At 46.1% G+C, this 27273-nt stretch overlaps 2 protein-coding genes across 3 annotated transcripts in view; both read right to left on the bottom strand.

Annotated features, from left to right (window-relative positions):
- BIN2 (bridging integrator 2) overlaps window positions 1–6295 on the bottom strand; it is a 31747-nt gene extending 25452 nt beyond the window's left edge. For both annotated transcript variants that reach the window (XM_058558242.1, XM_058558243.1), the window contains exon 1: window positions 6161–6295. In XM_058558242.1, coding sequence (XP_058414225.1) covers window positions 6161–6241 — 81 coding nt within the window. In that variant the 5' untranslated portion in view covers window positions 6242–6295. The remainder of the gene's footprint in view (window positions 1–6160) is intronic.
- A 2457-nt stretch (window positions 6296–8752) lies between these two features.
- Window positions 8753–25011, bottom strand: CELA1 (chymotrypsin like elastase 1). The gene is given in 10 exon segments (XM_058558246.1): window positions 8753–9221; window positions 9966–10115; window positions 19085–19186; window positions 19189–19235; window positions 20730–20865; window position 21430; window positions 21888–22013; window positions 22917–23017; window positions 24148–24230; window positions 24930–25011. Coding segments are annotated over 10 exon segments (804 nt in total). The 5' UTR covers window positions 24970–25011; the 3' UTR covers window positions 8753–9203.
- Window positions 25012–27273: the final 2262 nt, after the last annotated feature.

The following is a 27273-nucleotide window of genomic DNA, read 5'->3' as shown; positions in this document are numbered from 1 at the left end:
AGGGTGAAGGTGGAAAGAGGATTCCAGGCAAAGACAACATCAGCAAAATCATGGGATTATGCGAATTCATGGCAGCTTCATGAGATGGTTCAGCATGGCTGGTTTAGGGTGTGTTATGGGGAGCGGTGGGTAAGGAAGCTAGAAACAGAGATTGGAGTCTCATTGTGAAGAGCTTTGAATGACATGCAAGAGTGCCCAGGTTTTGGGAGTGTGAAAAGTTCTGTGTAGAGACTCTGACCCAAGTGTCTCCATTCTTAACCCTGGGGTTAGTGTCTCTCACTTCTGAAGCTGTCTTTATAGTGGTTAAGATCAAGGGCTTGAAGTCAGACAAATGTATGCCCTCATCTTGCCCTTTCCACTTACTAGCTATAAGCCTTTGGACAGATTGCTTAAACTCTTAAGCCTCAGTTTACAGAACTCCCTTTCCCCCATTAAGACAATAGTATCTCCTGGAGTTGTTGGAAGAACGAAATGATACATGTAGGGGCCGGCCCCATGGCTTAGTGGTTAAGTGCGCGCGCTCCGCTACTGGCAGATACCGGGTTCGGATCCCGGGCACACACCAATGCACCGCTCATCCAGCCGTGCTGAGGCGGCGTCCCACATACGGCAACTAGAAGGATGTGCAACTATGACATACACCTATCTACTGGAGCTTTGGGGAGAAAAAGGAGGAGGACTGGCAATAGATGTTAGCTCAGAGCCGGTCTTCCTCAGCAAAAAGAGGAGGATTGGCATGGATGTTAGCTCAGGGCTGATCTTCCTCACAAAAAAAAAAAAAGAAAGAAAAAAGAAATGATACATGTAAATTGTTTTCACAGTGCTGCCCTGAGATGAGTACTCAATACAAATCCACTATCATTACGTCTGGTTCCACTCCCTTCTCTATAAATACCTGTGTTTGTTTCCTTTTCGGTTTAGCCATATGTGTTTGTCTGCATCTCTAACTCCACCTCACTTAACACCCGGCCCTGGTTGTGCAGAGTGAGCCATCTTCCCCGGCTCCACCCTCTCCCACCAAGAAAACACTGTCCTCTACCAGAGAGTTACAAAACCACCTTGGTTAGTGGTTAAGTGCAGCTCTCACTTCCTTCCTGCTACCCCTCCCTTCCTTTGCCCCAGGGCTTGGTTCTTCTTAGGTGGAGGGGGCTGAAAGGATAGAGGAATCAACTCAGTCTAGAGTTGATGTGGCACACCCCAGGGCCGACCAATATCCCCAGTCCCCAAGAGGCTCAAGCCAAAAACCTCTGAAGGCTGTGGGAGTGTGTGTGCTGAGGAAACACTCCCACATTCAATTCTGAAGCCGAAAAGAATATTATCACCCTGGAAACATAACCCAGTGCCCCAGGCCCAAAGTCATTTGTTGCCATAAGCAACAGGGCCACTTGACAGGGCACTTAATACTTTGTGGTAGATGTTCTTCCTCAACTCGAGCTCCTTGAGGGAAGAGATGCTCCACAGATGTTTCTTGAAATAATTAATAAATTCTACCTTTGGATCACTTACTAATGAAAGTCCACATAATGCCAATCCCTAAAGTCCTGCAGTGAGAATTCTGCCCCAATTTGCCTGGGCTAGCAGCTGAGAAGTTAGAATACAGATATTCAGAGAGAAAGAGCAGAGACAAGAGAGAAAGTAAATGTGGCAAAATGTTAACACTTGGTGAAATTGGTTAAGACTATTCCAGTGTTGGGCCAGCCCCGTGGCTTAGCGGTTAAGTGCTCGCGCTCCGCTGCTGGCGGCCCGGGTTCGGATCCCGGGCACGCACCGACGCACGGCTTCTCCGGCCATGCTGAGGCCGAGTCCCACATACAGCAACTAGAAGAATGTGCAACTATGACATACAACTATCTACTGGGGTTTTGGGGGGAAAAATAAATAAATAAAGTTAAAAAAAAAAAAAGACTATTCCAGTGTTCACTGACCATTCTTTTAGGCTTTGTGTAGATTGAAGTGGGAGGATAAAGCTTTGAAAAAAAAAATCAGGGGCCAGTGCAGTGGCATGGCAGTTAAGTTCACGCGTTCTGCTTCAGCGGCCCAGGGTTCACCGGTTCGGATCCCGGGCGCGGACCTACTCACTGCTCATCAAGCCACGCTGAGGAGGCATCCCACATAGAAGAGCTACAACTCTACAACTGTGATACACAACTACGTCCTGGGGCTTTGGGGGGAAAAAAGAAAAAGAGGAAGATTGGCCCTACACTAACATCTGTTGCCAATCTTTCTCAAAACAAACAAACAAACAAAAATCAGTGCAGACATGTTTGGTGGCTATAGTTCCTCACCATGACCCTTCCCCATAATCATTTATTATATTTTAGTTTATTCTCTCAATGGGGGTACTTAGATATTACAGAATTTTGATTAAAAAATTTTTCTTAGGTACAAAAACAATATTGTAGTTGTGTAAGAAATCCTTATTCTCAGGATATATGCTAAAGTAGGCTCTCCTTAATATGGCCCTAATATGCTTTCCAGCCTTTTCTCATACCACTCCTGGTACTCCAGCTCAGCCGCATTTCTCACTATTCTGCCTAAAAGGATTTCCAGACTCCATGCCTTGCTCATGCTGGTGTTCCTCAGCTGCAAGGCTCTCCTACCACATACCTGAGGAACTACTAATCAGCCATAATTCCTATCTCAAATTCAGCCTCCACTATAAAACCTCCCTCAATTCTCCTCAATCTTTCTGTCCTCTGAATTCCCACAGACATGCAGATCTCTCAGATCACTTATTTTACTTTTTTTTTTTTTTTTTTTTACTAGACTGTAAGCTTCTGGCAGGCAATAATGGCTCTTACTCATCTCTAAATTCCCTCCTGGGTCCAGCCCAGTATCCTGGACAAAGGAGTTTTCCTGTAAATACTGTTGATTGAACCCTTTCGGATACAAGTTAAGTACAAGTCAACAGAGGAAAAGACGAATAAAGGAGTCGTAAACAAAGCCCTTTCTCAGGAGAGATCTGAGAGGTTTGCCACAGAGAAATCACAAACAGATGGTGAGAGCACTGGTTTGAAATGTGAAGATGTGTCATACTGTAAAAACACAATAAAGCCAGCTTGAATTCGGTCTCATGTTAAGTCTGGGTGGGAACTGGAAAATAAAACAAGAAGAATGCTTCATCTCCATTGTGTTTAACAGTCACCAGACCTTACTCCTAACTTTTCAGAGGAGGTGGCCTGAGCAAAAGGTGTTTCCACTCTTAGCTTTGCTCCTAAGAGAAGATCAGCAGGAAGTGGGCAGGCACAGCAGGAAGTGGGGCAGCACAGATGTCAGAGTGGTTTATCAGGAACCTTCTCAAGGCAGCAGCCTGAGGTTGGGATCCAAAGGCAGGACACCTGGGTTTCAGTGATAGTTCTGCTGCTTGCCAATCTCTTTTGAGCCTTGTTTCCTCATTTCTAAAATTGGGATACCAATAATATGCTTAAAGAGTTGAAAAGATGAAGTGAGATCATATCACTAGAATGTTGGCTCCATAAAGGGAGAGATCATGCCTTTCTTATATTCTTGTGCCTCATCCATTGTACGCACTTGATATTTGACATGTTAGTTATTACCTTTTACTCAGAAGATTACAGCCAATCGCATACAGAAAAATTACAGTGTCCCAGGGAGTCTCTTCTTTTGACTGTAACTTTCTTCCTCTTTATCTTGCCTTCAACAATCTCCCAAGACGCAAGGACTCTGGCAGGCTGAGCTGAGCTCCTCCCCACATCCCAGGCCATCCCCACTCTATCCAGGCAGCACCCACTACCACTAGGGTGCCAGCTGTACTGTGCCAAGTTCAACATCTGCCTGTCCTTGTGTTTAAGTCTGGTTTCAGAGTATCTTCTTATTTCCTGCATCAACCTGGGAGTTCCCCGGGGCAGATTTGAGCTTGCTCCTCTCTCTGCCTTCTCAGGGTTCAGACCAGGAAGAACAGGGTGTACTTGGGCGGCTGGTTGTCCCTTTGCGAAGTGTCTGACTCTGAGGTTCAAGAAGCCCTCTCCCAGGGGCCAGCCCGGTGGTGTAGCGGTTAAGTTTGCACACTCCGCTTTGGTGGCATGGGGTTCACAGGTTCGGATCCCGGGCACAGACGAACGCACCACTTGTCAAGTCATGCCGTGGTGGCGTCCCATATAAAGGGGAGGAAGACGGGCACAGATGTTAGCCCAGGGCTAATCTTCCTCAACAAAAAGAGGAGGATTGGCATTGGATGTTCGCTCAGGGCTAATCTTCCTCACAAAAAAAAAAAAAAGAAGAAGAAGAAGAAGCAGCCCTCGCCCCTTCTCACTTTGGTGTCCTTACCACACTGAGTTTCCATATCACTGAATATCAACTCTGTCATTTTACAGATGCAGAATCTGAAGCCCAGAGCAGGGACATTATTTATCTAAGGCTTCGGAGTCCTTGTTTAGAAAAGGAGAGAAACCCCAAAGCAAGGGCATAGTGTTGATGACAGGCTAGAAGAGGATAGAAGGAGAAAGAGTGAGATAAAATCAATTGCTGTGTCTTTTTTAAATTTAATTAATTAATTTATTTATTTTGTGAGGAAGATCTGCCCTGAGCTAACATCCGTGCCCATCTTCCTCCACTTTATATGGGATGTGGCCGCAGCATGGCCTGACAAGCGGTGCATCGGTGCGCGCCCGGGATCCGTACCCAGGTCGCCAGTAGCGGAGCGCGCGCACTTAACCACTAGCCACCGGGCTGGCGCCTGTGTCTTTTAAAGATAACTATTATCCGTGAGTTTTTTGTCTTTTGGGTTTTCTTTTTGTTTTTCCAACCCATGGTACAGCTAGCCTTCTCCTCTTCTCTAGTACGTCCTGTTCCTCCACACCACTTCTAACTAGACCTTCCCATAGGCTCTCATCTCTATCTATCAGATTCGTCACTAGACAGTCTTTGGAGAGGCTGAAACCATGATCAAGGTGAAGTTAGGGAAGATGAAATAACAAAGTCTAGCCACATAAAATCTTTCCCTTTTCCTCTGCCCTTTCACATGACCCCAGCTTCCTCAGACAAAGGCAGAAAAAGTATATATATATTTTTCCCTCTCCTTTCCATTGTGAGCCTCTTAAAGATAGGGACTACATCTACAATCCATCAATTCTCTGCTGATAATCCCACTTGGGAGAGGTGGTTGCCTTTAATCCTTCCCAGGACCCAAGCCAGTGCTTCGCTTTTAGATGATGATACAAATACTTCAATTCTTAAGCATGTGGTGTTCATCCAAATGCTTCTAAGACCACGAACCTTTAGAAAACCAAAATTCTATCTCAGGTCCTTCTTATCTGCCTCCCCACCCCAGCTGCTTTTTCTTCTGTTATATTCATCTTTCCATACCATCTCATCTACCACAGTGTTGATAGGTGGAGAGCAGAGGTTCAGGTTAGAAGCAAAGAAAATACTCTGGACAGGTAGAAACAAGAATGCCATTAAAATGCGTAGAGAAGTGTCCACACAATCTCATACACAATCTACATGCAAGTTACAGATGGACAGCCTACCTAAATGCTAGTGCTGGAGTAGGGCCACCTCCAGCGAACCAAAGACACAATCTAGGGAGAGCTGCTCCTTCACTCACCCTGGGCGGGGGACGCTGCACCGCCAAAGGGAAGATACGGGAACCAGATATGGGCTACTGCTTACATCAGCTTAAACAGCACCCAGAGGCCTGGCAGGGTTAGGTACAGAGAGAATTAAGCAGAATGACTCTAGTCCTGGCCGCCTCCCAGTCCAAGCTAACCGGCGGTAGCACTGGCAGCCCAGTTGCTCATTACTGTCCTATGACTTGGGGGAAGTTACCCTCCTGGAACCTTCAATTTCATCATCTGTGAAATACCATTCTCGCTGGATTGCTGGGACAAAAACTGCTACACGGCAGTCGCCAACGTTAGTTCCTTTCTTTCCCCTTTTCTGGGTCAGCCTGAGCGTTAATGTTCCTGAGGGAGACTTGTCCTCAGTTTCCCCTACTCTTGCCCAAGATCGGGTGATGTTCTCCGTTTCTCTCAAATCTGCCCGCGTTAATGAAACCCGCTCCCCGCTCCCGTTTCCCGGGGGTGCCCGGAGCCCCTTCTCTTCAGCCCGCGGCTCTGGGCCCCCGAATACCCTGCGCGCCCCTCTCTCCGCGTCCGGCCTCGGGCCTCAGCTCCTTCGGCCGGGAAGCCTGGCCGCCTACCTTCTCCTGGGCCCTGCTGAACTTCTTCTGCACCTGCTTGGCGAAGAGGCCGGCGGCGCCGCCCGCCTTGCCCTCAGCCATCCTGCCGGCTCCCCGGGGGCGGCCTGCCGGGGCCAGCGCCCTGTGGTTTTCTGGAGGCCCCCGAGGAGGAAGTGCGCTTCCCGGCATGCCTCGCATCCGGCGGCGGCGGGGCGGCAGGCGGGCCTCTCACTTCTGGCCCTGCTCGGCCCGGCACGCCCTGCCCTGGGGCCGCCTCAGGATCACCCCGAGGCCGCCCCGAGACCACCCCGAGGCCGACCTGAGGCCACTCCGAAGCCCAGTGCAGCGAGCGCGGCCCCACGGCGGCCACCCGGAGACCCTCTGCGAGGCCACTCGGAGCCCAGCCAGCGGTGTCCCCTGAGGCCTCACGATGGCCGGTCACAGTCCAGCTCGCAGGGTGGCCCAGAGCATGGGCCAGCGGGACTGTGGAGCTCTGGCTAGCGGCCGGCCTGCTCAGAGGAGGTGGTCTGAGGGCTGGCAACCTGGGCCTGCCCTCCGGAGGCGCTCGCTCAAGACCCACTTCAAAGCTCTCCGGCCTTGAGGTGTAGCAACAACAGCCACACTGAAAAGAGTTTTCAAATACCGGCCAAGACTCGTTGGTTCCCAAAAGCCCATTAGCTATAAGGATCAGAACTGGAAAATAACTGAAACAATGGGGTATAAAGTATTGTGATTTCCACTCAGCAAGAGTATTTATTGTATCAGGAAACGTGTTTCCCTTTATGTGGGTATATATTGGTCAACCCCTGTATGACTGCGTTGTTAAGTAACGTATATTTCCTATTCCAGGGTGCGGTTTTTAAAGATGGAAAGCCTCTACCAGAGAGGTTGGCTCTAAGCCTAGAACTGGTAGGGACAGAGTGCAGAGAGGGGACTCCAGAGCTGGATTTGGAAGGGAGGAACAACTGAGGTAGAGGTAGAAATGGGGGTCCTTAGGAAAAGAGAGGATCTTACTGAGCAGAGACTGAAGAGGCGAGTATGGAAGCCTGTGCTCGGGATGGGGAGCAAATTTTTCTAGCTGGATAAACTAGTACTGTGTACTACTAGATGGAGGCAGAATATGAAGACGGACACAGATGGTGAAAGTTGGGATGGGACTGCTGAGATTACAACTGTTGCTTCTCTAGATAGTTCTCCAAATGGAAATTACTCCTTGACCTGTTTGAGAGGATAGCTGGAAATTAGGACACTAGGTTTAGGGGAACCATTTACGTAGGAGTAAGGCAGGGAAGAGGCTCAAAATACACTTCCTAAGGAGTGGAGAGGGAAGCTGGAGGCCTGGGACAAAATGGAGACCCTTGTCTGCTATTGTTTTCCAGTTCATTTCCCCAAAACAGATGTACTGTGTTAACTCAGGGTCAACTGTGTGACAGGCATTGTTGGGTGATGGGAAGCCAAAGATAAATTTAAAAAAAAATGCATTCCCTGACCTCGAGATGCTTAAAATCTGGAAGTGGAGATAGGTTGATTACAATGTTATGGGCTTAATTCATTTATAGTGATGGATACAAAATTTTCAGGTAGTAGGTCATTGGGGCTTATTCTAAATGTTAGCTGTGAGGATGGTCTAGATGGGGCAGAGTGAAGAAATGGAAGAATTTGATAATATGGGGAGAAGTGGGGAGAAGCCTAGAGACGGTGGTACTGTGGGAACACTGAGAGAAGGTGGCGATGATAATTGGTATGTCACTAGCAGAAGGAGGCCAATTACCTGTGTCACTCTCAGGAGTCCACAACAATGCAGCCCAGCCACTGCCTCCTAAAAAACTCTCTTCAGTGCCAATTTCTTGGGAACTAAAATTGATGGTCACCAAATCATGTAGTATTAGAGCAGGAAGAATCTTTAGAAGTTAACTAGGTAGAGAAACTGAGTCACAGAAAGGGCTGGTGACTTGCCCAAGGTTACCCAGTTCCTCACTGGTGAAACTGAGATGCGTATACAGGCATCCTGATTCCAGCCTAGCTTCTTTTAGTGTACACACTGTTCTAGAGGCCTCTGATGACATAGCAGCGTGCAAATTCCAGGACAGGTCTTATCCAGTTTCTCCTGGTGTAATGTTAAATACCCTGGTCCCTCTAGTCTGGTCCTCAGTGATTGCCGTGAAAAGCTGCTTCTTGTCTTCTCAGCATTCTCCTTTCAGTTCCCTCTTCACTCTGTCGTAGGCCACTATAACAGACTGAGTCCTGGTCAGGATAGGGCAGAATTAGCAGCTTCCCAGTTCTCTGTGGTTTAGAGAACTCTGGATCCAGTTGCCTATTTTAGTTCCAGCCTTGAAGTACTGACTCACACTTAATTTGAGGCCCCATGTTGTTGTCTCCTCTCCCTTTTTGTTCTGCCTCTTCCCCTCAACCTTTTCCTTTCTTTGTTCAGTATCTTCTTTTCTCCTTTTTTCTATTCTTTCCTCCCTAGTCTCCTTTCTAATTTGTCACTTTCTTTGTCTGCTAGCATGTGACCTACCACCTAATCCTATACTCCTATCTCTCATGTATCCTAGTAGTTGCCATCACCCAGAACCTTGGGGTGAGCAACAGTTCTAGGTACTGAAGGGGAAAACAAAAGAAGGATGATCCCACAGTCTACCTGGGAGAGTTGGGGCACATTTAGTCGCTCAGGAACATTTTAAAGCACTCTGTGCTTTTGAATATAGCCAATATGCATGGAAGGAGGGGCAGATGAGCAGATTAATGGATAGGTAGATCCTAAAATAATACAAAATGGGTAATGTAAAACCACTCCCAGTTGGCTTAGTTTGTGAATTGGTAGATGTGGCAGCAAATGGAAGAACCAGCCCAGAAATGTGGTGAAATCCAATTTGGGTCCTATAACTGCATTTCCTTTAGAGGGCTTAATTACAAATAAAAAGACACAGGATGATAATGTAGTTTAATTTACTTTTCTGTATGTGGCTCAATAGTCTCTTAGAACGTTTTTTCCTTGATGGCCTCAAGTCCTGCTGTGGATTTAAGAATCATCTTGAGAAGGCCATCAGACTCAGGAAAATGTTCAGTTGTTGGCAATGACCTGAAGGAAAAGACAGGTATAGCCACAGTTACTTCTGCCCACCTCCTTTCTTTTTTCTTCAGGGCTGCCAGTTTGAGTATGGCCCAGTACTGGGTTTATGGGGAGTTGAGAAGGTGGGGAGCAGATAGTAGGCCTCAGGTGTGTCAGGAAAATTCAGTGTTATAGACACCTACCCAGGACTTAGTGGCAAGGACAGACCTTGAAATGATTGTGAGTCAGGGTTCATGCCACAGGACTCTAGAATGTATTTGAAGGCTGGAGGGCACAGGTGGGAAGATTGTGAGGCTCTATCTCTAGGTCAGTGTAGGTAGAGTCTCACCAAACCCTCAAGCATTTTCTAAGGTGGTAAAATCTTTTTCCAAAGGGTAGAGCAAGTTCTCATAATGCCCTTAGAAAGAGCTTGTGGAAAAGAATGTTAGTGCCTCTTCCCTTGCCCAGGAGTGTGCAGGCCTTTCTGAAGCCGATTTTCCCTTCGCTTTGACTTATGACAGCACTGATATGTACTTGGTTCACATCTGCTGTTGCCACCATGTTACTCCAAGCAGTCAACACTATGGTGAAGCCTGCTTAGTGGGTATGTGAGGGGAACTCAGGATGGCAGCATCATTGAGGGAAAGTGCACTAGAAGTAAACGTGAATGTGGTGAGGAAGATGATGGCTTCACCTGCCCAAATTTGTTCCCCAGCCCAGCCAGTGCATGGGTCTCCATGACCCTGTTTCAACCTATCATTTGAGAGGACCCACATTATTTATCCAAGAGATGTAAGCAGAGATTCGGGTGAAGACTGTGGGCTTCTTGGCAACATTACAGCCCAGGCTGGACACAAAGCTGGTCACTCCATGGACAGCATACTGGCCATTCAGCAAGCAATGGAGGGGGCCCCCAGAATCACCCTGCAGGGAAGAGAAGCAGAGTCCTAAAACTCCAGATCTTTTGATCTTTGGGCCTTTGATTTTGCCTATACCCGGCCCACCCCCATCTCTGTCAAATCTCGTACAGTTTTAAAGCTCCTCTTCAAATCCCCACTTCGTTCACATGCCCACAGTCAAGATAAATCGCCTCTTCCTTTCTAAACAACCGCAAGTACTTCTTTCTTTTGCAGCACTTATGTCACGTTCTGCTTTGTACTTTGGTTTCATAATTTGTTTCTACCTCCCACACGTATCTGTGAGCTTCTTGAGACAGGAACTATGTCTTACTGATATTTTTCCTCTCCACAATGCTAGCATAGAACTTTGAACATCTTAAGCTCAATAGCTTTTATTGACTAAATTGAACCTGGGGTGGGATAAGTAGGGTGTTCTTTTTTTTTTTTTTTTTTGTGAGGAAGATCAGCCCTGAGCTAACATCCGATGCCAATCCTCCTCTTTTTTGCTGAGGAAGATTCACCCTGGGCTAACATCCATGCCCATCTTCCTCTACTTTATATGGGACGCCGCCACCGCATGGCTTGACAAACCGTGCATCGGTGTGTGCCCGGGATCTGAACCCACGAACCCAGGGCCACCAAAGAGGAGCATGGCACTGCACCAGCCGGCCAGCCCCAAGTAAGGTGTTCTAATGATTTCTTTATCCCCAGCGTTTAGACCAATAGGTCTAATTAGACTTAGCATTTAGACACAAGGTAGGTGGTTAACATGTTAAACTAAACTGGATTGAAGAGGAGAGAAAGTGATGTATTGGGTAGTGGTTACATGCTCAGGCTTAGAATCAGAGAAACCTGGGTTTATAGAATATGACCTTGACACTCTTCTCCTTACTCAGCTCCCAGATTGTCAGTTCTGTAATTCCAGATATAAAATTGAAAGATATTTCTCTGGAGAATCTGACCAGCACAAGAGGGGAGACCTAAAGATACTGACACTGGAGGTTCCCCAATGAAATGGCCTAGCCAGATTACCTGACGAAGCAGTTCACTATAGATGAACCCCACCTAAGGCTCAGAGCTACCAATTAGCTTTTTATCATCCCACTCTGAAATAAGAGCAAATGGTCAAGGATTACCAAACATCTGAAGACAGCCTCTAGTATAAAAACAAAGATAAAACAGAGACAAAGAAATAAACAAAAAACAAAGGCAGCCAAGATTATGCAGGGAGAAGAAAACAAGCAACAAAACTACCATTAATATTGTATCCGTGACACAAGAACAGCCTCCTATTAAAACGAACCTTCAGAAAACAAAAAAGAGCCTTTGAAAATTATGAATATGATAGTAGAAATAAAAGATTGGAAGGGTTGGAAGATAAAGTAAAACAAACAAAATACAGAGAAAATAAGAGGACCAGTTTAGGATGTAAATATGTGAATAACAGAAATTCTAGAAAGAAAAAATAAAAATGGAGGGGAGGAAATCATCAACAAATGAAGATTTTCTGAAGTCTGGAATTTCCAGAAAGAAAAAACCCATTAAGTGTCCCTTATGATGAATGCAAATAGACCCATACCAAGTCCCAGAACACTAGAGTCAAGAGAAGATAAAATAGGTCACTTACAAATTAGTGGAAAGTGTGGAGCTGCATTAGTGATAAGTTGAGTGTATATTATGCAAATAAAAAAGACAATTATTAACTCCGGGGAAAACAAAGTTATGCAGGAAATGAAAAGTAATCCTAGAATACAACATGATTTGGTTGTGAATAGCATTTTACATAATCATAATGAACACTAAACGTTAATCTAACCAAAATTATTTTGGGAGGTTCAGGTGGGGATCAGAAAAGTTCATGCTTGGGGGACAGGTATATATGTGTAAAAGGAAGAAAGATCCACATTTTCCATAATACTTGAACTGAAAAATTAAGCAGCAATGTAATTGTATCTTTTTAGAGAGGTATGGAGGTAGACACCAAAAGAAGCAGCTGAAAAGAGTTGAAAGTGGTCCCTCCTCCGGAGGGAGAACTTGAGGGAGGGAAGGAACGCAATGACTCTTCTTCTCCATTATTAGCCTCATAGTTTTATTTGCCACCTTAAGCAATTTAATACATATAGCTTCAACAAAAATTAAAACTTAAAAAAGAAGAACTAGGGAAGGAAACCAAAAGTTCAAATTGGGGATAATGCTTTTAAAAAGGAACCCCACCCCAACTACTGTTTAGGAAAAGATGTTTTCTTTAGATTATTGTACTCAAAACAAAACAAACAAAACAACCTAAATCTCCTGCACCCAAATTCTAATAGGGATTTGAGAGTATTTCTGGGCTAGAGGAATGGAAAGTAATTGAATTGTATATAGTACTATTGTCTTATGCTAATTGACCTGAAAAGAAACAAAGGCTCTGGAGAGATGGAGGGTGTGGCTGAGGATTTTAGGTCAGAAGGAAGAGCTGGGAAAGAATGAAGTGGGAGTGGGTAGGTTGAAGTGAGGGGAGGGCTGAATCCACTCTGAGGAGGAGGGTTGGGGACTCAGAAGTCTGAATACCCAGAAGAATCCCTATTTGGGAGATGCAACTGCCTCAGAGAATTGTATGCTCGAAGTGGCAGATGGAAGAAAAGTACTCTAGTTTTTCAGAGTTCAAGGCCCTGAGAGAGAGCAGAGGGAAGTGAATTAACTCAGAAAAGGAACTCAAAAATGGACTAAAGACTTGAATGTAAGACGAAACCATAAAACTTCTAGAAGAAAACATAGTACAATCTTCAACATTAGTCTTAGCAGCATATTTTCAAATACCGTGTCTGACCAGGCAAGGGAAAAAATAGGAAAAATAAACAAATGGGACTATATCAAACTAAAAAGCTTCTGCACCACAATGGAAACCATCAACAAAATGAAAAGACAACCTAACAATTGGGAGAAGATATTTGCAAACCATATATCTGATAAGGGGTTAATATCCAAAATATATAAAGAACTCATACATCACAACAACAAAGAAACAAACAACCCAATTAAAAAATGGGCAAAAGATCTGAACAGACATTTTTCCAAAGAAGATATACAGATAGCCAACAGGCACATGAACAGATATTCAGCATCACTAATTATTAGGGAAATGCAAGTCAAAACTATAATGAGATAACACCTTATGCCAGTCAGAATGGCTATAATTAACAAGACAAGAAATAACAAGTGTTGGAGAGGATGTGGAGAAAAGGGAACTCACATACACTGCTAGTGGGAATGTAAACTGGTGCAGCCACTATGGAAAATAGTATGGAGAGTCCTCAAAAAATTAAGAATAGAACTACCATGGATCCAGCTACCCAAAGAATGCGAAAACACAAATGCGTAAAGATATATGAACCCCTATGTTCATTGCAGCATTATTCACAATAGCTAAGACTTTGTCATGAGACAAAAGCCAATTGTCAAGAGGCAAGATGGTGGCAGAGAAAGGGCAGTTTACTACAGCTTGCTAGCAAGTGGGAAGATGGCCAGCTAATGTCTGAAAGAACCATCTCAAGGGGGGCACAGAATCTTGAAGCAGTTATATAGGCCACTGGGTTACAGGTGAAGAGGTTAGGAATGTTGACCCTCTGGTGTTACAGACTGAGAGTGGCCACACCAGATAGACTCTCCATCTGGAGATATCACATTCCTAAGGGACTCAAAAGAACAAAGTTATTGTCTTATCACAGCTAGAAGGTACATGCACAAGCAGGGATCATAAAATCTACAGAGCAGTTAGGTCTCCTGGAGGGTGCATGTCCAGCTGGGTTAATTAGTCAGAGGTCATTCAAAATTACAGTAGGGTTTCTTCTCTACAATATGGCTTCCCTTATGTCAACGTTGTGTTGAGCCGGTATCATAAGTGCCCATCAAAGGATGAATGGATAAAGAAGATGTGGTGTATGTATATATATATATATATATACACACACACAATGGAATACTACTCAGCCATAAAAAAGATGAAATCTTGGCATTTGCGACCACATGGATGGACCTTGAGGGTATTATGCTAAGTGAAATAAGTCAGAGGGAGAAAGTCAAATACTGTATGATTTCACTCATAAGTAGAAGATAAAAACAACAACAACAAACAAACACATAGATACAGAGATTAAATTGGTGGTTACCAGAGGGGAAAGAGGGAGGGAGGAGGGCAAAAGAGGTGACAGGGCACACATGTATGGTGATGGATGGTAATTAGTCTTTGGGTGGTGAACATGAGGTAGTCTACACAGAAATCAAAATATAATGATGTACACCTGGAATTTATATAATGTTATAAACCAATGTTACCTCAATAAAAAAATAAACAAATAAAATTTAAAAAAAAACAGCAGCTTCTGAAAAAAAAAGAAAGAAAGCTTAAACCTTAAGAGGTTATAAGTGAAACTGCTGGTGAGGACATGGAAGAGGTTACCTTATGCATGTGTCTCTCTCTCTCTCTTTTTTTTTTTTTTGTGAGGAAGATCAGCCCTGAGCTAACATCTGTGCTAATTCTCCTCTTTTTGCTGAGGAAGACCAGCTCTGAGCTAACATTGCCAATCCTCCTCCTTTTTTTTCCCCCAAAGCCTCAGTAGATAGTTGTATGTCATAGTTGCACATTCTTCTAGTTGCTGTATGTGGGACGTGGCCTCAGCATGGCCGGAGAAGTGGTGTGTCGGTGCGCGCCCGGGATCCGAACCCGGGCCGCCAGTAGCGCAGTGCGCGCACTTAACCGCTAAGCCACGGGGCTGGCCCTGTGTCTCTCTTTTTTTGCCCCCACTTGCATGTAGGGTTCCTGGGATACAGAACTTGTAAGTTTCAACACTTAGAAAGTCCTGGGCAAACTGAGATGAGTTGGTCACCTTACTTCTATGATTCTAAGGGCTCACAAAAAACCCTTTAATCCTCCTTTGATTCTATTTCAGCCAGCCTACCAGCCTCCTAGCCAGCCCTGGTGGTCTAGTGGTTAAGATTCAGCCCTCTCAATGCCATGGCCCAGGTTCGTTTCTCGTCATGGAATCACATCACCCGTCTGTCGGTTATCATATTGTGGTGGCTGCGGGTTGCTGTGATGCTGAAAGCTATACCACCAGTATTTCAAATACCAGCAAGCTCACCCATGGTGGACAGGTTAAGATTCCAGACTAAGACAAACTAGGAAGAAGGACTGGGCCACTCGCTTCCAAAAAATTTGGCCATGAGTAGCAGCAGAGCATTGTCTGATATACTGCAGGAAGAGAAGAGGATGGTGCAAAAAGGCCAGGCAGGGTTCCGCTCTGCTGTACACAGGGTTGCTAGGAGTCAGAATCAACTCGATGGCACCAACAACAAACTAGCATCCTGCTGACTTCCTTTCCTCCTCTGTCTAGCTTGGAACCTTGCAGTTGATCTGCAATCAATCCTGTCCTTTTTTTTTTTTTTTTTTTGGTGAGGAAGATTAGCCCTGAGCCAACATGTGTCGCCAATCTTCCTGGGGCTCCATGCCCATCTTCCTCTACTTTATATGTGGGATGCCTACCGCAGCATGGCTTGATAAGTGGTGCATATGTCCCCGCCTGGGATCCGAACCTGCAAACCCCAGGCTGCTGAAGCAGAGCACGTGAACTTAACCGCTGTGCCACAATGCCAGCCCCTGCAAGCCTGTCCTTTTACTCCAATAATGCAGGAATACCCAGCCCTGGATTAATCTAGTCCCTACAGCTGCGTCTTTGAGTAAAAGAGAGTGAATCATATATCCACGTGGTCATTGTGTGATCTCCAACCTCAGCCTATCAGTAACATCTTGGAGGCCAATCCTTCTCTTATTCACCTTAATTAATCCAGATCCATACAACCCTTGCTCCTTCATTTTCAGCATTCAATCTGGCTCCTAGTTCATGAGTAAATAGAAGCAATAATGCAGAACACCTGCCAACTTCCAGCTACCCAGACTGCACATTCTTTCATGACCACGTACATTTTAGTTTTCCTCTTCCTGTTCAAAGCAAACTCCACCTGTGCTCTTGCTTCCATCTCTTCCTTCTCCTCTGGGATCTTGCGCCATCCATTATTCCCTCTTTCTGACTCTACAGGATCCTTTCCTCTCTACTTATTAACACATGCAATTTTTTTCCTTCTTAAGAGATCCACCCCCTCCATGACTTGTCATCCTCCTTAAAGCTACCAGACTTTTTCTGTTCTTCTCTTTCATACAAGATTCTTTGAAGAGTAGTCTACATTCTTTGCTATGTTTCTTATTGCCTCTTCATTTCTTACTCTTCAGTCAAGCTTCTGCCCTCACCACTCCACTGAAACCGTTCTTGCCATAGCTACCAGTGACCTACTGACCACCAAAGTAGCCACTTTCAGTTATCTACCGCGGCTCTTGGCTACACATTATGCTATGTGATGACCTATCAGTACTTCCTGATTTTATAAGACCCTTATTACTACCTTTTTCTCTTATCTCTAATCCCTCTTAGGTCTTTATGGGTTCTTCATCCTCCACCTATCACTGAAGCACTCAAGTATTTCAGTTATCACAGTTCCTCTCCCAACTCTCTGCTCTTCTCTCATTCTACCACTTTTCCATGGGGGGGTGGGGGGAGGTAGAGGAGGGGATCATTTTTGCTCTTAAGGGTATCTCTAGCCCAGCTCTCTCTCCCAGGCTCCACTTTCTTATATCGAATTTCTTACTGGTTAACTATACCCAGATGTCCCAGTGGGATCTCAGACTCAACTTGTCTGGAAACAAACTCATCACCTTCCCTCTCAAATCTTATAAATCTTGTCTCATGCGAGTCAGCAAACCCCTCCCCAAAATCACTTAAACCAAATGCCTGGAAGTCATTCCAGATCCTCCTCCTTCTTCCCTCCTCTCCACTGCCCTCATTTAGGCCCTCAAGTTTCTTGCCTAGATAATTGCAGCAGTCTCCTAACACATCTCCCTGCCAATCTTGCCCTCTTCAAAAACATGCTTACCTTGTCATCAGAGAGGGCTTCCAAAAGGTAAATCTGATTATGCTGTTCTCCTGCTTAAAACTCTTCAATCTTTTCCAGTCCCTAAGAGTTAAAGTTCATGTCCCCAAGAATGGCATTTGAAGCCCTAAGTCATGTGGCTCCTACTTGTCCCTAGTGTCATCTCCTGACACTCCCTAGTCAGCAATCGTTTTTCTGTAAAGGCCCAAATAGTAAATATCTTAGGCTTTGCAGGCCATACAGTCTCTGTCACAATACTCAACTCTGTGGAAGCAGCCATAAACAATACATAAATGAACAAGCATGGCTATATTCTAATAAAATGTTTTTTTATGAACATTGAAATTTTATATTTTTTATGTTATTATTATTTTGATTTTTCACAACCATTTAAAAATGTAAAAACCGGGGCCGGCCCAGTGGTGTAGCGGTTAAGTGCACGAGCTCGGCTGCTGGCGGCCAGGGTTTAGATCCCGGGCGCACACCAACACACTGCTTGTCAGGCCATGCTGTGGCGGCGTCCCATATAAAGTGGAGGAAGATGGGCACGGATGTTAGCTCAGGGCCAGTCTTCCTCAGCAAAAAGAAGAGGATTGGCATGGATGTTAGCTCAGGGCTGATCTTCCTCACACACACAAAAAATAAATTAAAAAAAATAAAAATGTAAAAACCATTCTTAGTTCGTGAGCCATACAAAAACAGGCAGCATGCTCAATTTGGAGGCTTGAAGGCTCCGACCTCTGCTCGAGCTGTAGGGAACACCGTATAATTCTCTATGCGTTCTAGATGTTTCTTGGGCCATGCCTTTATTCCTGCTGTTCCCTCTCTCTGAATGTCTTGTCCTCTTTTTGCCTGCCTTTCTCCTATTCAACCTTCAGGACTCATTACAGACTCCACTTTCTTGGGGAAGGCAAGTCTTTTCTGACCCCAGCAGGTAGCGGTGAGCACCTATCTTTTGGGCTCCCACATCACCCTCTGCATATCTTTATTGTGACACTTAACCTCATTGTATTATGATGTTCTATCATATGTCTGCTCCTTGCATTTCTCCACTAGACACTGTTTGATTCATCTTTGTATCCCTAGCACTTAGCATAGTACCTGGCATTTAGTAGATAATCAAGAACATTTATTGACCTGCATTAAGAAATCTCTAAGATGGTGTACTGCTGATTGATCTTGTCTAAATAGAAGAAGATTCTATTCATTATATAGATAAACTATTATAAAACTATTTGGTGCACTTTCCTCTACCATATTCACCCATACATACTGCTGCGACTACTGCTGGGGGAAGGTGTGGTGGTGGAGGAGCCACAAGAAAAGTTAGGGTTGGGCCGGCCCGGTGGCACAGCGGTTAAGCTCATGCGCTCCGCTTCGGTGGCCTGGGGTTTGCCGGTTCGGATCCTGGGCACGGACATACTCACAGCTCATCAAGCCACGCTGAGGTGGCATCCCACGTAGAAGAACTAGAAGGACCTACAACTAGGATATGCAACTATGTACTGGGGGCTTTTGAGAGAAAAAAGAAAAAAAAAAAAAAGAGGAAGATTGGCAACAGATGTTAGCTCAGGGCCAATCTTCCTCAAAAAAAATAAATAAATAAAAAGGATCAATCCAATTAAAAAAAAAAAAAAAGAAACGTTGGGGTTGATGGGAGGGGAGCTACCTTACACACAATTACAACCACCACCCAGGCCCAGCCCCACTGCAGCCATAAAACTCTAGGTCACAAACAACTCCTAAAGAACACACACATGCACCAACACACAAACGTTGGGCCACATACAAGCTTTTGAGGTGAGGGCATTAGGTAAGATGAATTTCAAGATTCCTTTCAACTTTGAGATTCTGCGAGTATAGAGTTACTAGCACAGAATCATTCTCATTCAGACACCAGAGTGGAAAGTTGAGTCTGTACGTGGAGGCGGGAGTAGGTGTGGAATAAGGAGTGAGGAAAAGGTGGAGGGTGGGCAGCAGGGAGGGGAGGGACTTGGGGTGGGACTTCTGACACTTCCTGCCTGTATTCACCTGGCATCCAGAGCGAACTCCGTCTCCTCCAGCACACACCATGGTGTTCTTCACAGTGGAGCCCCAGAAGGAGGCACTGGAGCAGGTGGAATAGTCCACCTGGAGGTGGGCAGGTAAGCCTCCTGCAGGGTCTGGGCCAGCTGCCCATGAGCTGAACAGGACACACGGCATTGGAGGTCAGCCCCAGATGCTGTCCAGGGGAAAACTCTTCCACACCCTGCCAAACTTTCCCAAACTCTGATGAAAGCTGAACTCAAGCTCCTCCTCTCTGCCCATTGCATATTACAGATCCTCCTCTTTCCTCTCTTTATATGGAAGCTACGGGCCCCTTCCTTCAGGGAGTCATCCTTGATTACTGTTCCCAGGCTCCAAACCACCAATCCTACTCCTGCTTTTTTTTTTTTTTTTAACTCATAGATACTATAGTTAAGTAACTGGAATGATCTTATTTGTTGATAACTTCTCTGTCTGTCCTGCTTCCTCCTTACACTGTAAACCCCATGAAGCAGAACGAGGACTTGTTTCCATTTCTTAAGAGCTTAGTGCAGCTTTCCTTTATCTGGCTCTTTTGACTTTTCAAAGCCTTTGCACATGAATCATTTCTTTGGATCCTTACAACAACCCTTCCCTGTTATAGATCAGGAAATTGAACCACAACGACATTAAGTGAACTGAGAGCAGAGCTGAATTACAAGCATCTCGCTCTCTCAGCTCCAGGTTCTCCCAGTAGACTGGCTGCTCACAGCAAGGCCTTGCCTCTCCTCTGGAGCTCAAATACTGCCTGATGGCTGACAGACTTCTGTGTCAGGCCTAATGTCTCTGCCCTTTTAACTATCTCTGCTCATAGCCCTCTCACCTTTCCACCTCATCTGAAAGACATTCCCTACCAGACATCTTCCCAAGATGATCAGAACAGGTCTCCTACGGCCTCCTCTGCCCTCACTTCTCTGGACTTATAACTACTCCTCGTTCACTCACTCCAACCCACAGCATGATGGCGTAATGACCACCAAAGTGGGAGCCGGGATACCTGGGTTCTGGCCTCAGCTAACTAGTCATGTGATCTTGCACAAGGTCTTTAATTTCTTTGGGTTTCAATTTCCTCACGTATAAAATGAGAGGCTAGTAAAAAATACCCTAGGTAAGTTTTTTTTATTTATAAGAGACTATGAATCTCTGACTTGACTACACCACAGCCCTTTTTTAAAAAAATTTTTTTTCTCTCTCTCTCTCTCTTTTTTTTTTGTGAGGAAGATTAGCCCTGAGCTAACATCTGATGCCAATCCTCCTCTTTTTGCTGAGGAAGATTGGCCCTGGGCTAACATCCATGCCCATCTTCCTCTACTTTATATGAGACACCACCACAGCATGGCTTGACAAGCAGTGCATCGGTCTGCGCCCGGGATCCAAACCCGCGAACCCTGGCCCGCTGAAGCAGAGCGTGCCCACTTAACCATTATGCCAGAGGCCGGCCCTGCCATAGCCCGTTCTTAGCTTGATTTCTTGTGTCAGTTATTTTATCTCTGGTTCCTTTGGTTTCTGGTCTCTGGCTGTGAACACCTAGGACCACAGAAAAATGTGCCCCAGAAGCTCAGCTACCTATTCAAGATCCATGTGGTGGATGGTGCCAGTGTAGGTAACTTACTCTTGGTCCTGCCCCAGCCTGTGATGTAGCAGGAAGTGTCGTTAGGCACGATGGTTCCCGCCTGTGGCAGAACACCCAGCTGGACGTAGCTGTTGAGGGTGACGCTCTGGGCCAGACGCAGCAGGGCGATGTCATACTTGCAGGAGGAAAGGAGACTGCTCACTCACGGGACCAGGCCTTCCTTCAGGTCAGCATACGGCAGGCCCTCTCTAAGCCTTTGCGTCCCCATGGAATTGGAAAGCAATGACTTTGAAGAAGGAGGGGGCTGACTTGCTAAGCCTCAAACTTGAGGAATTACTGTTTGTATTGTAGGACACGACATGTTTAACAGCAGCACCTGCTGGTGAGGCCTTGTGTTGCAGTCTAGCTCAGATATCTGCAACCCAGGGGAGTGGAGCTTACATCTTTCAGTTAGGAATGGGGAATCAGAAAGGAGCTGAGTGGTATGATCTTGGCAGCAGAGAAGAGTTCTCAAAGAGAAAGATGTAAAATGCTGCATGGTTCTGACAGCTCTGCAGAAATATTCCCGCTCCTGCACTCTACAGAATTGACCATCATTTTAACTATGTCCTTTCCAAAAATTTACAGCTCAGTCTTGTAGTTTTCTCATGTGAGATTCATTTTAAGAAATTTCCTTTTGCGGATGGAGTCTATCCTACAAAATGAATCATAAATAACAATAAAAATGGAAACATTAAACTCTGCAGAGGAGCTTCAGTGATCTAATCGTTCAAAGCAGCCTAGATCAAGCCAATCCCAAAGATCTTCAAAAATTCTCAAGCCCTCCAAAATCTAAATTCTCTATGTTCTCCCGGTTGGGGGCTGGTCTGGTGGCGTAGTGGTTAAGTTCGCATGCTCCACTTGGGCAGCCTGGGGTTCGCAGATTCTGATCCCAGACACGGACTGACGCACTGGTTGTCAAGCCATGCTGTGGTGGCGTCCCATATAAAGCAGAGGAAGATGGGAACGGATGTTAGCCCAGGGCCAATCTTCCTCAGCAAAAAGAGGAGGATTGGCAACAGATGTTAGCTCAGGGCTAATGTTTCTCACCAAAAAAAAAAAAGTTCTCTTGGATGAATATGAAATAAGCCAAGATTCCATTGCCAGCTAGTCAGCCCTCCACCTCCCAGCCCAAGGCCAGCCCAGCCTTACTCCTACCCAGTAGCCATGTTATCGCTGTTCCAGCTTGGATGCACCACGATCTTCTGCACACTCACGTACTGCTCGGTGCCATCATTCTGGCTCAGGTTGTGGTCTCCAACCACCACATGGAAGGTCAGTTGGCTGGAGTGAGAGATGGAAGCCCTGAGTGAGTCAGCGGGCTCACACCTTCTCTTTCCCCCTTAGAGAAAAGTTGGGAAGCCATCTTATATCTTATCTTTAGGACAAGAACCCATCTTATGTGGCCCAGGCAGAGGAGGGATGAAAGGCCCTGGAGGATGAGGAAGTAACAAGCTCTTTCATTCTCTAATTTACTAACTTGTGGAAGTGACAAGATCTACCATAAACTCCATTTTCCCAATTTATTGAGCTAAACATCATAGACTAAATATCTCATAACCTGGGAGAGGTGTGGTGAGTATAAATGAAACAATGGATCTCAGCCCACAGGGGGTTTTGAGGGAAGTATAAGCTTCTAGACCAGTCTTAACGCATGGTCCCTGGACCAGCAATATCAGCATAACCTGGAAACTTGTTGGAAATGCAGATTCTCAGGACTCAACCTGGACTGGCCAAAACAGGAACTCTGCTGGGTGGGGCCCAACCATCTGTGCCCTTGAGGTGATTCCATACATGCTCAAATTTGAGAACCATTGCTGAAGACCAATATAAAAAAATGGTTTCCAGCCAGGCATTGACTAGGCATTTAAATATTTACCTAATTAATCCTCACAATAACTCTATAAAGTAGGTATTATTACCCCATTTTAGAGATAAGAGAATGAGGGCTTAGAGAAGCTAAGTAAGTTGCCTAAGGTCACATAGCTAGAAGAAGATAGAATGGGATTTCAACCTAAGCTTGCCTGGTGCCAAAATTTGTACTTTTCATTATATTCTACTACCTCCCCACTGGCCCCCAAACACCCGCTTAAAGTCTTATCCTGAGAGGCCAGATACATATTCCTCCAGAAGGGCCAGACTGTGCTCTCCCAGGGGCTCAGAGAAGCTGGTCTTTGTTTTTCTCACCTGTCCACGCAGTGAGCAGCTGTCACCACCCATTTCTGTTGGATGAGGGTCCCTCCACAGGTGTGATACCAGCTACCTCCAGACAGGTACTGGAGGGAAATCTAGATGGGCAGGGAAGAAAGGAGGGATAGGTTGGTGTTTCTTAAAAGGCCTTGTCCCAAACTACATGTTACCTCCTTAACCTCCTGCCATCCCTCAAAACATTCTCCAACTTTCTAGGCTAGACATGGCAAATAGCTTTCATTTGACCTGTCAATTGCTATTGATTGGTTGGTAGTGGCTACCTGGAGTGGTGGTGAGAAGGGGTGCGTAGATGCCTGCACTGCAATAAAGAGTGCTCCATTGTTTGGTGATGTTTGCTGCGTACATGATGGGGGGGTAAAGACACATACATGGTATATTTGGCATCCCTACTCTCGGTTGTTGCAAAGGCCAAGAACCCAGGTCCTTCTACCTCCATTCCCTCTTGGGAAGGAAATGTAGCCATGGAATTGCTCTGTCGCCTGAGCCCCAGAAGCTTAGGTCTCCAGAGCTCCCACTCCAAGGATCAAGTTATACCCTGTACCCCCACTTCAGGGAAAACTTAAAAATACCATTGGGATGGTCATTTTTATCAGTTCATGTCTTCTCCTTCAGCACCTCATGTTACACAGTAGCTCTATTCCTGAAAATCGGGGCTCAAACTTTTGTAAATTGAATTTGATTCTAATTGCAGTGGTTTCTCTCACAGTGTGTCTATTCACCAGTTAATTTGCCAGTTTTACACATTTAGAATTGCTTAAATCAGAGCCTAGCTGCCCTGTCACGAAAGTGGAAACTCTTTAAATCACCAGATAAGCAACATGCTCTACTTGGGGGTCGGGGTGTTTGCGAATGCATGACACACACTGTGTGGAGTTGTGTGTGTGTGTGTATGTGAATGTGTGTCAAGGTATGTGGAGTCTGAGGTGTGGGTCTGAGTTGTGTAGTCTTGCTATTGTAGCATAAGTGGTGTCACTGAGAGTGTAAATGTGGTTGGGAGAGTGAGTGCGGTTGGTGTTTAAATCCCCCCTCCAAGCCTTTTGTATTTAGAAAAACTGCCTAAGCCTTGTCCCATTCATCTTTAAAATCTAGAATCCAGGCAGTCAGGGAGCTTCCTGTTGATAAGCAAATACACAAACACACATAATATTGTATATCGGCGCACAGGCAACTCTTTTGTTGGAAGTCTGGGGCTGTGAAGGAACCCCACCTGAGAGGGCCAAGAATTCTTCTGGGCCTCGTTCCCTCCAACTACCCGGGCGTTGGTTTCCAGAATGTCCTGGGTGCTGTGTCCTTTGTGGGGCAGAAGAAAAATGAGTGATGACTAAGCATGGGGTCAGCTCAGGGTAGGGGTGGGGCATGGCAGTTGTGCTTTGTCTGTAAATTCACAGTTCCTCCCTAGCAAATGAGGGGCCCAGCTGCGAGTTCTCTGAGCCTCTTTTGAAAGCAGGAGAGTCTGAGAGCCTTCTACTTCCGCCTCAGAAGTGTCCTCACAACTCTTACGGATAGTCTGAGGCATGCTAGGAAGGACCTAGCTCACATCACCAGGCTGGGGCCCCAGAGGCTCCTTGTAGTCTCAGCCTTGCTCAGGGTCATCCTTTGGCTTGAAGGGACCTCCCCTTCCCTCTTCCGCCCACCACATAATGCTTTGGCTGGATTCTCCACGGGGCGGGGACAGCAGTGCACATCCCAGACAGACACCTGCTGAGGATGTCTTCCTGTCATTGGGGGTAGTGGGGAAGCCCAGGCTCTCGGAAGAGGCTGCTCTCTGCTTCATGGCTCAGGGACCTGCCAACCAAAGGGGCCTGCATGGAGAGTGGCCCTGACCTTCCCTATCATGGGCTCCAGGAGAGTAAGGTTTTTGCTAGACTCACAGGCAGAGTGTCCCACCCCACCCTGGGATAGACAGCAAGCCTGGGCTTAGGGATAGCTTTCCAACCCTCCTGCTCAAATCCCCCTCCCTATAGGACTTGGGCCAGATACCCCACTTACCATGAAGGACCAACGAGGCAAACACCAGGAAGCGCAGCATGTTGCCAGCAGAGTAGACCACTACCCCCTTGCCGTGAACCAAGCCCTCTTTACACTCCTCTTATCAGCAGCTTTGCTGACCTTCTTCCTGCCAGCTGGCAGGGCTGTGGGTGGAAGGCAGAGAAAATGACAGGTGACATGGTAATACAAATGAAAAGATTTCTTTTCAAGTACACTAATTTATCTGTAGTTCAAAGACAGAACAAGGCCAGGGCTGAATTAATCATCTGCTTTCAGTGGAAAAGCATCCAACAAACTCTTTTTCAGAAATAAGATGGAGAGGGGGCCGCCTGGTGGCGCAGTGGTTAAGTGCGCGCGCTCCGCTGCGGCGGCCCAGGGTTCTCAGGTTCGGATCCTGGGCGCGCACCGACGCCCGCTTGTCAGGCCATGCTGTGGCGGTGTCCGATATAGAGTCGAGGAAGATGGGCACAGATGTTATCCCAGGGCCAGTCTTCCTCAGCAAAAAGAGGAGGATTGGCATCGGATGTTAGCTCAGGGCTGGTCTTCCTCACAACAACAACAAAAAAAGAAATAAGATGGAGAACCAGGACTGGCTTTTCCTTCGGGGTGCTCCCCTCGTGGTCTGTTGCTGCCTCGCTGTCCTTAGTGGCACCATAACTGCAGAGACCCGTCCTGTGCACTAGGAGGTGGAGGCAAGGGAGAGCGGAGGAGGAAAGAGTGGTTAGCAAGAAGAAGGAAGAGACAGCAACATCTCCCTGCCCAAGGAGGGAGATGGGTCATTCCCCCAGGACACAGACATAGATGTAAATGCAGGGAGACAAAAGCAAAGTAGATGCAGCGGAGAGAATTCTGGTGGAGGAGGGTACTAAGAAACAGGTTTGAGGAGACTCAGATGGAGCGCCAAAGAGAGCTCCCAGAGAAGGAAAATGTGGGGCGGGTTAGAAGACGGCCCTCAGGATAGGGAGATAGTCTGAGGGCTATGAGGGTGGAAGGCAGAGAGAGCAGGAGGTGAGGAGCAGGTGTGTCCTGCAGGAAACGAAAGACTCTGTCCATCAAAGTGAGCAGAGGAGGAAGGAGGGAGGTACAGTGTGCTTGAGGTGGGCAGAGGACTTTGGGTCTGGAGGCCCCAGAGCAGAGGACTATGGGTGGGCTACGGGTGATTTAGGCAGAGAGAAGCCGGGAAGCCTAGAGGGAGGCAGGAAAGTCACCTGGTCCACCTGGGGGCTTTTGTGGCCTGCACACTCCAGAATTCAAGTTGCATGCCTGCAAATGTGGGAGAGGCCTGGAAAAGGCTGTTGGAAGGAATTCTGTACAGACGGCCACTTTTCAGGTCCTTGAGCTGTGCAGGGGAATTGCCCTCTGATGCTTGGGTAACTAGAGGGCTCCCTCTCCAGTCCAACCCCCAGTATTCTACCACAAAGTAGAGCTCCTCGAAGAGGGCTGCGCTGGGCGGAGGAACCAGGGCCTCTTTTATCGTTCTCTGCCCACCTCCTTGCCTTCTCTGGAAAGGAGGCAGCTCTAGCCCCAGGATGAGGAGTCCAAGAGGAGGCTTTAGGGCCTCCTAAAGGTTACCCCTTACATTACATACTCCGAAGTGAGCCTCTAAGGGCAAGGTTAAGGTCACATCCATCTCTGTACCCTTGGCCCAGCCCAGAGAAGCCCAATCTGTATTTGCTTAAAAACCAAGCTCTTTAGGACTGCACTTCAGGCCCTGACAACCAGTGCCTCACCTACACGCCCAGCCTCATCTCCCATGCTGGTCAGACTCTAATTCTTTATTCTTACTCTTACGGTTAGGCATAGACAGTGGCTTTGGCTTAAATTTGGAGGCACTGCATTTCCTCTAAGCAATTCAAATCCTAGGAATGCATCCTTTTGAAATACACACAGGCACAAAAATAAATGTAGGAAGGATGTGGGTTATAGTACAGTTTGTCACAAAACTGGGAAAAACCTAAGTATTCATCAATAGGGGAAGGTTAAAGAAATTGGGTTTAACAATATTATGGACTACCACCCAGCTTTTAAAACGAATGAGCTAGACTTAAATGAACTGACATGAAAAGATGTCCTTGATACATTAAATGAAGACATCATGTTGCAGACAGTGTGGTACTGTGTATGTGTATATTTGTATATTCCTAGAAAAAGGGTATAGAAGGGTTTATACCTAGAAGTCATTATTTCTCTAGAAGTCATTACTTCTAGAGAATGAATCGATAGGTATGGGGGCATTGCGAGGGTCAATGTCACTTTTTTTTTTTTATAATTTTATTTATTTATTTATTTTCCCCCCAAAGCCCCAGTAGATAGTTGTATGTCATAGCTGCATATCCTTCTAGTT

The sequence above is a fragment of the Diceros bicornis genome, chromosome 17 (assembly GCF_020826845.1).
Source record: "Diceros bicornis minor isolate mBicDic1 chromosome 17, mDicBic1.mat.cur, whole genome shotgun sequence".
Lineage (NCBI taxonomy): Eukaryota > Metazoa > Chordata > Mammalia > Perissodactyla > Rhinocerotidae > Diceros > Diceros bicornis.
The sequence above is the reverse complement of the archived record's forward strand: the minus strand, read 5'-3'. Positions and strand labels throughout refer to the sequence as shown.